General features: G+C 43.3%; 1 protein-coding gene across 1 annotated transcript; it reads right to left on the reverse strand.

Moving 5' to 3' along the window:
* Positions 1-358: 358 nt before the first annotated feature.
* Positions 359-12081, reverse strand: TAGLN3 (transgelin 3). Its single transcript, XM_084534247.1, has 5 exons — positions 11717-12081; positions 11110-11291; positions 10045-10219; positions 5085-5187; positions 359-931 (listed from the first exon to the last, which is right to left on the reverse strand). The coding sequence occupies exons 2-5, from the start codon at positions 11287-11289 to the stop codon at positions 790-792; spliced, it is 600 nt and encodes a 199-aa protein (XP_084390373.1). The 5' UTR covers positions 11290-11291; positions 11717-12081; the 3' UTR covers positions 359-789.
* Positions 12082-12409: the final 328 nt, after the last annotated feature.

The raw sequence follows: 12409 nt of genomic DNA on the forward strand, positions 1-12409 counted from the left end.
TTCTCCCCATCTTGTGGGAAAGAGGTCTCAGTGCGTTTGGCTGCTGGCTGGAGTCAACCCATCACTCTAGGTGAAGGTAAATCCAAGCTGAATTGGGTAGGAGTATATGTTTCAGACTCAACAGGTGAAATATCTTTTTTTTGTGAGCATTTTTAGGAAAACCTAGTGGGTGTGCCTTTAGATAAACACCAAATTGAACAGATAACAGATTGTAAACCCATAGCATGGACTCATGCAGAGAAGGCATTTGATTAGAGGCAAGACACATTGAGCAATCAAAACAATTAACTTCTCAGCACCATACCACGTGCTGGTTGGTTTGCATTGCTTTTACTTCCTTTAAAGAACGAGTCTGAGATGTGTTTTAATGTCTTTATTCTTAGGTCAAACAATATCATCACTGAATTGAAGAACGAGGTTACTGGTTGAGATACAAGAGTGGTGTGAGACAAACATGGAAGATAACACTTTGCAAATAAATTAATACAGAATAATTGTCTTTGCATAGTTCAGAAGTGAAAAGTAGGAGGCAGCAGTGCGCACGTGCTGTGAACTGACACACAACACCACGAAAACCCAGGTTCCTAGATGAACTCTTGCAGCTGCAAATAAAACAAACCAAACCAAAAATACCCCAAACCTTAGAGAGGGCTAACTATGAAAAACCAGGCAGAAAGAGAACTAATGAGCTTTTTTTTTTCTTTTTCTTTTTTTTTTTTTTCTTTTTTGTTTTTCTGTTAAACAGACCATGCTGCAGAAGGAGTGTTTGCTCTACAGACACAGGTGCTTTTAGATAATCTGCCTTGGCATGCCATAGCCTGTCATACCCGACTGTGAGGCTCCTTTGTTGCTGCCCATCTGAAGGCCTATTACGTTCTGTCCCTGACGAAGCTGCTCTTCTGAAAATCCTCGTCGATTCTGCTGTGCTTTCCTGTCCAGATGCACACAAAAAAGCAACACACACACACATGCAGTCATTCTGCAGATGCCCAAATGATCGTGAAAAGCAATCTGAAATTGGCTTGTGTTAACAGATGTTCCCCTTGTAACGCAATACTTCATTTGTACCATCCCACAGGGTGGACAATACTGGCTGCGCTAATTGCTTTCTTGCAGTTAGAAGCAATACTCTAGTCAAACCCACACTACCTCAGAATTTCACTGTTCCTTTTACTCAAGACCCCCAGGGTTATAGCTTCCCCAGCAGCTGTGACAGGTAAAATATTTATGTAATACTGTATAAAACACTCATAATAGGCTTAAGTTTGTGTTCCGCCCTCTTGCTCTTAAAAGCTGTTGTCTGTGGGATCTGATCACTGAGATACTTATCTGTGCAGTAATACAGTTTGATATCCATCCAGAGCAACAGGATACATCATTGGCATAATTCACTTCAGTGAAATGAATGTGAGCTGGATGTACCCAGAGAAACAATGGGGCAGAAAAATGACTTGCTCATTTTCACAAGAGTGGATGATGGTTGCCTGCAGGACAGAAAAATTATCCTGTTGCCTTTTCCAGATCTCTCTCTTCCAAAGACTTTGGCCTTTGCACCTGTGTCTTAACTGTATGCAAGTCCTTTATCTTCCGTCAAAACGCACTGACCACTTTTGTTTGGTCCTAGTGGTCTCAAAAGCCTTTTAGATCAATGAACATTTGTTGGCCCTTAAAAGGAGACTCTTTTCCCTCAAAATAGCTCTGGGGACAGAAGTGGCTGTCAAGTCTCTGTTAAACACAAAAGTTTGTACGCTATTAATCTTTCTTTTAAGCAAGGTGGGGAAAACAAGCCACTTGGACAAGAGAAGGGTCGGTCTGTTGCTGCAGCAGAGGCCCAAAGGGAGGGAGGCTCTCAGTCAGCTCCCAGACAGGTACAATCTGACTGCTTGCTGTGACTGTTTGTCCTGGGATCACCTTACGCCGCAATACAGCATCGCATTGCAATTCTCCTCCTCTCCCCACCCCACCACTAGATGGGAATGCTAGATTAGGTGCCTGCTGTGATTGCAAGCCATCAACGCCATCCTCCGTGGGGGTCTGTCCAGTACTGTGCTGAGCGCCATGGCTTGAGTCCAGCACAGCACTTAAGCTCTGTGCTGGGCTCAGGGTGTTCAGGACATCGCAGGAGAGGAACCCATGTTCATGAAAGCAAAGCAGAAAGTTAAGGAACAGCCTCAGACAACTGGCCAACTGGTTGTTGTTCTTCATTGCATCTCTGATGCTAATGCACAGACTAATATGAGGGTTTATAGAGGCCCACCGCAGGATCTCAGGCCCAGAGCTCTTCCCAGAAAGCATGCCACTCTGGAGGGAAGCATGCAGGACTTGAGGCGCCTCAGAAAGCCACCCTGTCTCCCTGCTGCTAAATGTCTTTTCCAGAATCCTTACATGGGCAGTGAACCACTGCCAGAACCTCTGAGAGAGGATGTTTTTGGAACTATTCCTATGACTTAACTCAATCTCAGGTTCACTGCGTCTGCCTTTATTTAATTAAAATCCCAGGAACACTTTTTTTTTTTTTTTTTTCCCCACAGACTTTTCAGCTGTGCCAAGGAATAATTTCACAGAAAGTTGATATGTAACTATCTATGATCAGGAAATGAGAATTGCAAGGAAGACATCAGAGAGAGAAAGAGAACCAAAAGGAAGTCTGGATAGGCTAATAAAAGTTGACTATATGTACAGTTTGTATCATCTAGCGTTATTTTTATGATCATAAGCACCGCCCTTAGTCTACTATGACATTACAGATAACAATGTGTACTTAAGATTTGCTTTTAGGTTAATATAAATGGCCTTAAATGACACTGTAGAAACGCAGGTGAGGGCAAGCCTACTCCCCTCAAAGCCTCACACTACTACAAGCTGTGCTTGGTCTCTCTGCTGTCACCCTTACCACCATGTGAGCACACGATACCACCACACAGCCTTGTTAACTTTTTGTGCCAGCTTTGCATCAGCACTCGAGGCTGCCAACCCACTAAACAGCTCACCAGGACACACAAGGAAAGGACAACCAGGCCCGACGGAAGCAGGCATGAGAGACACTGGCAATGGAAAGTTAAAAGCTTAGCCCAAGTGTGGGGGTATCTTGGTCACTGCAGATCCACATGTGGATACTCTTATTCCACTTCATCTCGACATCTTTCAATTCAATTTAAGGTGATTAAGGATCAGCCTGACAGCCCTGACTTACGACTAACACTGGGTGGCAGTGAGGGCCTTGGTCTGCCTGAAGGGGTGGTTAAGCTACTCAGAAAACAGCTCCTGACCTGCCATATGTTATTTCCTTATAGAAATAACACCAGTTTTCCTGAAGACAGTGGCTACAGAATAGTCTTTCAGGGACTGCAGTACATATGTGTTGGTTATCCATACAGCACAGGCAGGACAGACAGCTAGGGGAGGAGGGAGGTGATCGTGTCTCCAATTACGCCAATGAAAACTGTTCCCACCCACAATTAAGAGCCCAGATTAAAATTAATTTTTCCATGTAGGACTTTGTTGTAGTTACATAAAACAAATAAGCCTGTCTGGGTCATAGTGATTTCACGTCTGGTTTATATTAAAGCTTGTAACTGGATTTGAATTTTAAAACCAATTATATTCAGTAAATACAAATCTCTTTGTGGACTGTATTACGTAAATTTAAACTAATTTCATATGAAGAATGTATAGGAGTTTTCACTTGTTCACCTAAAATTCAAGTTTCCTTTAGCCTCAATTAAACCTGCTCAAGCTTCTAGACAAACAAAGCAAAGTTTGCTTTGTTTTTGCTGATCCTCACCTAGACATTAGAAAATTCAAAGAAAACAATGACCAGGAGGCAGCACTTTTTTTGCTAATATGCTTCAGTCATTTCAGTATTAGAAATACTCTTGGATGGAGGAATCTCATTTCAATACCATGCCCGTGGGGCAGGAGGACTAACTGTGGGAGGATTTCCTTTTCTTCCTGTCCTTCTTCTCAGCCTTCTCAGCCAAAATAAATGGCGCTTTAGAGCAAATAAACATCTTAGCCAAGACAGGGAATTCTTCCCAGATAAGCGCTACTCCACAAGATTAAAAGTAACCAGGGAAGGAAATCAATTTCAGTTTGAAAAAAAAAAAAAAAAAAAAAAGAAAAAAATGGAAAGAGGCTCCTTGTCTTCTGTTTGCTAGGTAAAGGGTCATGTTCTCAGCATGTCTCTCCATGTGGGGGTTTGCTGACATATAAGACAGCCTTCTCTTCCTGAGGCTTTATGTTATCTGATGTGGGGCAAAATGTCACCTTTCCTGCCAGCTACTCTTAGGACACACACATCTGCACAGCTGCTGCCACTTTAATTCTCTTTTCTTCATAAATGGATATAGAGGATTAGCTGAAGCTGCTAAACAGATGAATGTCATCGAAACTGGTTGCTGAATTTCCCAAGTTTTATTGATCTCCTTCCAAGGACTAAGAGACAGGGATAATGTCAGGGGATAAGAAAATTTTGCCTCTTCAGCGATCAATGTTGGCACCTCGCACAGCAAGATGGATGTGCTGCAGATATCCCTAGGGTGGGATGCTGCACTTCTCCCTGTGTGCAGTTCCAGGAGGGTCCCCATGTGTGCACGCACACATCCATGCCAACACAGCCTCCTAGCAGCCTTGATATAAAAGGCTGCCTCCAGGAGGAACCCAGAGCTGGAGCCATAGGCAAGGAGCTCCATAGTCCTGGTACCAAAAGTGCCTTAACAGTCCCAGGGCAGGAGAGACATGTAAGGTGGGATGAAGAGGGCTATCTGAGAAAAGGCAGCAGCATGGATGCACTGCACTGCTCCCATGAAGTTCCTCCCCAGCAGCCCTAGCATAACTTCAGATTGAGGAGGTATAGTTAGGCATCGTCCTAATAGTGATGTCAATAAGCTGGGAACCAGTGAAAGGCAGAAAATGCTGCTGCCTGGTTGGGTATTTGTTTTCCTCATCTAGAGTCCAGAGAGAAAATCTCTGCATTATAAGGAAATGTTGGAAAGATTCTTCCTTTCCTTCCCCAGTAAATTTCTTCAAAGTCTAAAGATAGAGAGCATTACCATCTTCCCATGGAAGACAGCTCTGGGTGTTACCTGTGAAACCAGGATGGGTCCCCTTTGTAGCATCCGTCATCCTTGGTGACCGCCAAACTGCCTAGGGCCATTAAGGTTCTCTGCACTGCTGCCATATCCTTCCCTGGAAAGCCAAACAGTGAAAACAATATAAGAAATCTTTGCACAACAAATAGCTTGGCACACGGACAAACAATTTCCTCCAATGTATTAACTATTTCCCTTGGCTCCCCTGAACAACTACATTAACAGCATTATAAATGCTATTTTAGACTTGCTCAAATGGAGATGCTGACATGCAAGAGCTTATTAAAAGTCAGAGGGACCATGCTAGAGCAAAACTTAACTATTCAGGCATTGCCAGACTTCCAGGCTATTTTAATGCCTTCCCCCATGCTGTTTTAAGTCCTTCTAGATAATTGCATTGGCAGAAATTTTGTCTTTAGAAGTGGTCATTTTGGCATACAGGGAATGAAAATACACTCAGTAAAATGTGGCTGAAGGAGAGCTATGTGGCAAGTAACTGTGCTGTGCCTCAGCTTCTCCACCTGTAAACCAATCCCACTATCTAGCCACCAGCAATTTCAGACTGTCCCTGTGCTGACAGAATTCCTGGCAGTCCTCGAGAGGTCCCGTGCAGATAACTAGGATCAGCCCTTCCCAAATTGCTCTTCAAATCAAATCCCAAATCCTCCCTACTGGCTTCCTTTCACAGGCTGCCAAAAGTTGATGCTCTGCACTTTCATACCTTCAGTTCCTGCCATCCAGTCCTGACTTTCACTGTCCTTCCACATTCTCCCACCTTACCTTATCTCACTTCATTCCTCATTTTGACAAATCAGGGCTCATTCCATCTTTAGCCAAATAAAATTTCCGTATCTGGTCTCCACTAGTTGTTCGGGTTCCCCCAACAAACAGTGGAGAGAGAAAAGCTTCTTGGGGGATAATTTCCCATCTATAGCAGGCGGGGGTGACTTTGCATATCATTTGCTTAGATGAATGCTTTCCACATACCCTAAAATTCACCAGGTTTCCAAGATGGCTCCTTGAAATGTATTTTCAAAAGGGGTTGCTATTCCCACTGCCAACATTTTTTTTTTTATTTAAAAAAATTGTATCCACTCCTCCTGTCCCTCCTTCCAAAATAAAGATAATAAATTCTCATTTTGCATCAATATCTTCTGTTGATTCCTCCAAAAAGGAATCACTTTTTTAAAAAGTGATTTTTAAAAAAAAATTAAGATTTTTCCTATTTTCTTGTTTCTTCCCCTCCATTTTGCCACTTGTTGAGAAAAGGGCAGAGAATGTAAAACAGCAAATAAAACCAGGCAGACTCTAACTCATTACTCAGCCCAAACAAGGTAACTTTTGGAAAACTTTCTAGCAAAAATGAACAACTCAGCTTCACTAGGAGTTGACTTATGTCTATCCAGTGGTGAGGGTTGGTAAGTTATTGGAACTTGTCTCATACATCTTTCGCATCTCCCTTCTTCTGAAATGCCTCCCGAACTGTTTCCACGACTCCCCTCCCTTCCTTTCTTTTTCAGTTCTTCCTCTTTCCTGAAATCACTTTTCTAGTTAATGGATCTGATGTTGAGTGCAAGTTCTTCACATAAGGAAATGAGTTACTCACAAAAACACCCAAACCACGTGATACTCGAGACATGACTATGACAACAGACTTCGGGAATACCTCCAGTGGATGGATATTAATGAAAAACATCATAGACCAGCTGAAGCGCACAGGAAAGCGACTGTGTGTTTATGGTACACATAGCCCCAGTTGTGGGCAGATTAATCTCAGGGCTCTGTTTCACACCAACCTAAATGTGCATAGCACTGGCTCAGGTGACAGATGCACCCTAAAGCTGAAAATGTCTAGCAGCTTCCTACTGCGACTGCCATACAGCCTATTAAGTTTACAGGAATCCTCTCCACAGGGGACCATGTGTGCAGAAAACAAATTGTCAGCTGAGCAGAGTCCTTGCTTTGCTGTGCTTGTTAAGGCAGGCTGTGTCAGATGGGGTTCCTGCTTAAGGGAGGGCCACGGGAGAGCCCGACATCTCGCACGTACGCAGGCACACGTGGAGCAGCACGAGGTGGGGACTCAGAGCTGCCTGAAGCAGGGAATGTACCATGTGCTGTAACAGATGCCACACATAACGTCCTCGGGATGCCTCCCGTGTAATGAGGAGCATCGTAACTGACTGGGATGAAAAAGGATGTAGGAAAAGGATTTGAAAGTGAATGAGCTGAATAATGATGGCGAACACACACACAGACAGAAAAAAAAAAAAGAAAAAAAAGAGAGAGAGAAACAAAAGATGGGTAGCAAAACATCATGATCAGCCCGGCAGAGCCATCTGGCAGCCTCCCCCACGCTCCACGCTCTGCTTTATCTGTCAGCGGCGAGGGGGAGACGCAGCAGGGGAAGAAGGGCCCAGGAAGGAGCCCGGTGCCACGTGATGAAACAAAGCAGCGGCTGAGGCCCCACTTCGTGGGGCCCCCGCGATGCGTGTGACAGATGCTGTGGGAGAGGAACGACCCCGCATCTCTGTCATCTTGTGACATTCACCATCCCGTCCTTCATGGTGTGCTCTGAATGGCACAGCCTCATACAGGAGAAGGAGGGGGCCTCTGGTCACTTCTTTCTTTGGGTGCCCTCCCTCTCTGGGGGAAACCTGGCCTGAAGGCCTTCCTCTCCAGGCCCACAAAGGGGAAGGCCTGGACCCACAGAGGGAGAACTGCTCTGTATCCCCAAAATGCTGCTTTGTGCATCCAGAGACACATCTGCCTCTTACCTATCTGGAAACATACCTGGGAAGTATCTGTAAAAAACAGTGAACATCCTTCTCTTGGGCATGGATTAGGGAAAGCTGCTCAGCCCAGTACATTTAAGAAAGGACCAAAAGAGGTGACAGCTCACTTGGACCAAGAAGCCACAGAAATAAAGGAAAATACAACAGATGGACCGAGTGAGTTTGAAAAAAACAACAGCAGACTGCATACTAAAACATTTTCATTAATCATTACTAAGAATCTCAAAGCAAAAGCTCTCAGAAAACAATCAGTGCCAGAGAGAAACTGTTTTGTCAGACACACGTAATTTGCTTTCCCTATAAACATACACTGATGTCCCCTCTCTTTCTAAACAGGTTGTGGTCTGGAAATATTTTATGAAATGTAGGGGTACTGTAATTATGAAACAGTGAAAAAGATACTGTCCTCTCTGTCTAGCTAATGCAGCCAGGTTCAGCTGCTCCAGCCCCGAGGCAGCACAGATGCTAGAGGTCAGAGCTATGGTTAGACACAAGAAGCTCACACAGACTCAATCCTGGAGAGACATGCTGTTTCATCTCAGCACAGGAATAAGCAGCAGGAGGAATAGAAAGAGAATGGGGAAGTGAGGAGACGCATATTAGTTTTGGGAAGTCCTAAAACAACATTGGAGAAAAGTCCTGTATGTCTCACTCCTGAGTCCTGAGTTGTGTTTTGATTTTCTGACATCTGGAAGTTACCGGTTTATTCCCTTACATCTGCTGAAGAAAGGTGATGAGTGAAAGCAAGAAAATGAAGAGAGAGCTACCACCTTGAGGAGCTTTTTCTCTTAAAAGGAAGTGCTTTTTATCATAAAGATCTGCATACTGTTCTTTCACTTTCATCGTGCAAAGCCATTACAAGATGCAGATGACAGCAAAGGAAAACACCTGAAATAAGCTGTTATCATCCCTCACAAGATAGATGGAGCTTCTCTTTCAACAGCCTGCCAGGCTGGGGAGGAGGATGTTACCCCAGGGAAGTAAAAATCCTTTAATTTAAAGGTGGATTGCAAGAAACACAAAACACTGACCTGGAAAAAACAATCCAGCCCTTGTGTCCAAGGTGGGACCTGTCAAGTAAATCCAGTACCCTGAGAACATCACAGATCCCAGCAATGCCAGCTGTCAGCACATCCTTCCTCCCCTGTAACTCATCTGCACAGAGCTCCCTCATCCTTTGTGCCTCAAGCTGTCCTTCAGAAGAGTGATCCTTTCCACATCAGCCTGTGGAAACATAACCCACTCTTCGCTCCACGTTCGTTCCTGCATTAACTATACTGACCAGCCTTCTCCACCTTTCTCCATAGATTGTTCTCCTCCTTTCACCATTTCAGTCTCTTGGAAGATTTCCCCGTTTCACTTCTCCACACACCTGCCTTTCTCTGCCCTGCTGCTGTCTTTGCTTTGAGTCCTTACATGAAGCATTTTGCATCACCTCACCCAGAGAGATGCAGGATACAGCGCGTATTTTGATGAAGCACCAGGAAGGGGTGCATCACCACAGAAGTGACTCAGCTCTCCTGCAACTGGAATGCACAGTGTCCACTTCATGAATGGGATGGAGAGAGCCTTCACCTGGTTTACTGCAAAGCTACAGGGGCACTCTGGATTTTTTTGCTGTTGCCATAGTGACCTTTCTAGAAAGATTGTACTGTTGCAGAGAGATGCTCAGCTAACATGAAGTTACCAGTGGTTTCTGCTTCTCACTAGTCATAGATGAGCCCTCATTAGCTCTATAGAGACATATCTGCTCCTGGCAATGCATTTTATAGCTCTAATTTGAGCTTTGCTTATAATTTGAAAACTGCAATAAAAGCTTGTCGTCACAAAATAAGGGTTTTCCATAGTTGCTATTAGAAGTTATTTACTTGGAAATAATTAGCACAGAGAGCATTTGTTTTATTAGGTCTGCAGATTTCTGTCAGAATGATGGGCTTTTGGATAACACATGAGCTTGGAAAAGCTCCATTATGCCCTCAGGGTAATATAAATCTCTCAGAGGAGATAATGCACCACCGGAAGAACACAGTAATGAGATAAGGCAAACAGAAACAAAAGATAATTACATTAGAGAATATGCCTTAGACAAAATGCACCATTACAACACATCAAAGCAAAGTAAAATGAAGATTGCAAACTGGCTTCCAGTTTATTATTTTTACCTTCCCACAAATCCACCGTCTGGAAAATATCTGTTGTTCTTACTCCGTAGATTTCAGCAGCTTTTAAGAACTGGGAAATTTGTTCCATCTGCTTGAAAGCCATTTTTGATTCAGAGATCTTTGCAATGGGCTCATTTCCCTTTGGATGTAAACTGTTTATTAACTTGCATAACAGCTGAGAGAGAAACACAGAAACAGAAGTAGAAAGAAGTCACCAAAGTAGAAGGTAATTTCTGCACATGAAACGATGCTGCAAAATGCTTTTGACCTGGCCGGTTTCTATCAGGGACATAATTTCTTTGATTAAAAAACAAAGAAGAGACTTGGTAATAATCAAAGTATATTAGAAACGCATTAGAGCTTTTGTTAACTGATGGCAATAGCCTGACCAAATAAATCCTAATCTGCTAGAGACAACAAAGCAATCACTGGTATATAACTGGTATAGGTTATATAATGGCTGAGAAGAAACCACATGCCTGAGCCAAAAAAATAAGCAATGTCAATTGAAATACTGTTACAGTCACTTTGGCAGAGGTTCAATGATTAGCGTATTCCTACAGCCCACTGCAAACAGCAGCATCTGCCTGTTGTTCAGTAAACCAACAGAATACGATGTTTTAGCTACAGAACGATTCCCAAACAAGAAAACAGTTATGACATAAACCAGTCCATCAGATTTTCTACATCTATTCAATTTTTTATGTTGACAATGATGATTTCTTGAAGACAAAATTGTACATCTAATTTTAAAAACAGATCTCATTTAACTGCATGAGAAAAGGCGCTGAAGGAATGAGTCATACTCATATATAATGTGCATGACTCACAGGAGTCATAAGCACTGTACTAATCCCAGTACACTGGTGGAATAATTATTTTCTTAGATTAAGATTCCCAGCCAAAAGGACATCACTCAGATGCTAAGGTACACATTTCTGCACTGTCCATGAGCACAAACCAATTTAGCCAAGATGAACACAGAAAATAAGGACACATGATAATAAATACAAATTTACTGTGCACATAAAGTCACAGAGATGCAGAATTAAACAGAACACTTACCGTCCCATCCATCAACCAGGTCTGAAAATGCTGCCTTCCAGGAGGAGGGTGCTCTATCTGTTCTCCACACTGTACAATAATCCAGTTCACCAGCCTGGACTCTAATTCCGGGTCATATTTCTGTTCAATCTTTTCTTGAACTTCTCGGCTTAAGCCATAGCTTGGTCCTCTGTTAGCCATCTCTGGAACCAAAGCAGAACTTAGTTAGTGGGCAAGATCCTGGTCTGCAGCTTTGGAGAAGGCACCGGAAAATTAAAGTATAAAAGAGTGAACAGCCTGCCCTATAGGCAGTCAAACAGTTGTTCATCAACACTGAAGGTAATTGTATGGCACCGCTTATAGCTGTTCTGCAGAACAGGGGAGGGACCAGGGGGGGAATATCCTTTTCCAAAAGCACACATCAGCCACAACATTAAAAAACAAATAAAAGAGAAAACAGAAATACACTCCCCTAACCCAACCACAAACACAGAGGATGAAAAGGAAAATTTAAAGCAGGGAAGGTTTTAGAGAGAGTTCTGTTCTGATTACAGAGAGAGTACAATAGTGTTCTCAGATCAATGTTAAAAGCTGCCTGCAAATCCAGAAGCACTTGAAAATTGCCTACCTAATGCTTGCCAATAAGGAGGAGGTTATACATGGGAGCCCGAGGAATCCTTTCAGAGATGCAGTCAGGTTCGTCTTCAGCAGCGATGCAGGGATGGATATCCAGAGATTGGCAAGCTGAAAGGCGACGACGAATTTAAGAGATGAAGGCTGCCACAATGCTCTGCTGCTGCTGCAGCATCGTGGTTTGAAGACGGGTGTATTGATTTGATTTCCCTCACATATGAGGAGGGTCAGAGCAGGGGCGTTGCTAAGAGCCATTAAAGAGGCCTGCCTACTCAGTCACAGCCAGGGGAGCCTGTTTATCTCGCCCATCTGCAGCCTGCTCTCAGGCGTGTTTTCTCAGCCCTGTGCCGTTCAGACTCTGTTTTACTCCACCTAGTCTATATCAACCCAAACTACATCGAGCATCCAAGTGCCTGATAGTTAGCAGTACAAAGGGACTTCACCAGATGCTCTGTTAAACAAAGGCAACATAAATTTGTACGCATCTCATGGATTTTTAATCACAAAGCAAAAGCAAGCCCTTTTTCTCCCTGTTCTGCATCATGATGCTAACAAGCTTAGCATATGAAAAATAATTTCTCTTCTTCCCTGCTCAAGTACTCATAAAAAGTTTCAATAAGGGGCTAATAGGATTGAAAGTCAAGGAAGAGAAAGCTTGCAGCAGAATATTACCATCACTCTATCACTT

The sequence above is a fragment of the Aythya ferina genome (assembly GCF_964211825.1).
Source record: "Aythya ferina genome assembly, chromosome: 1".
Lineage (NCBI taxonomy): Eukaryota > Metazoa > Chordata > Aves > Anseriformes > Anatidae > Aythya > Aythya ferina.

What these genes read in the sequence shown, in the direction of transcription:
- TAGLN3 (XM_084534247.1), bottom strand. Translation starts at nt 11,289, where the DNA reads ATGGCTAACAGAGGACCAAGCTATGGCTTAAGCCGAGAAGTTCAAGAA. An exon ending in CCTGGTTGATGGATGGGACG is followed by an intron (nt 10,220 to 11,109) that starts GTAAGTGTTCTG and finishes TTTCTCTCTCAG; the next exon opens with CTGTTATGCAAGTTAATAAA. An exon ending in GACCCATCCTGGTTTCACAG is followed by an intron (nt 932 to 5,084) that starts GTAACACCCAGA and finishes GCATCTGGACAG; the next exon opens with GAAAGCACAGCAGAATCGAC.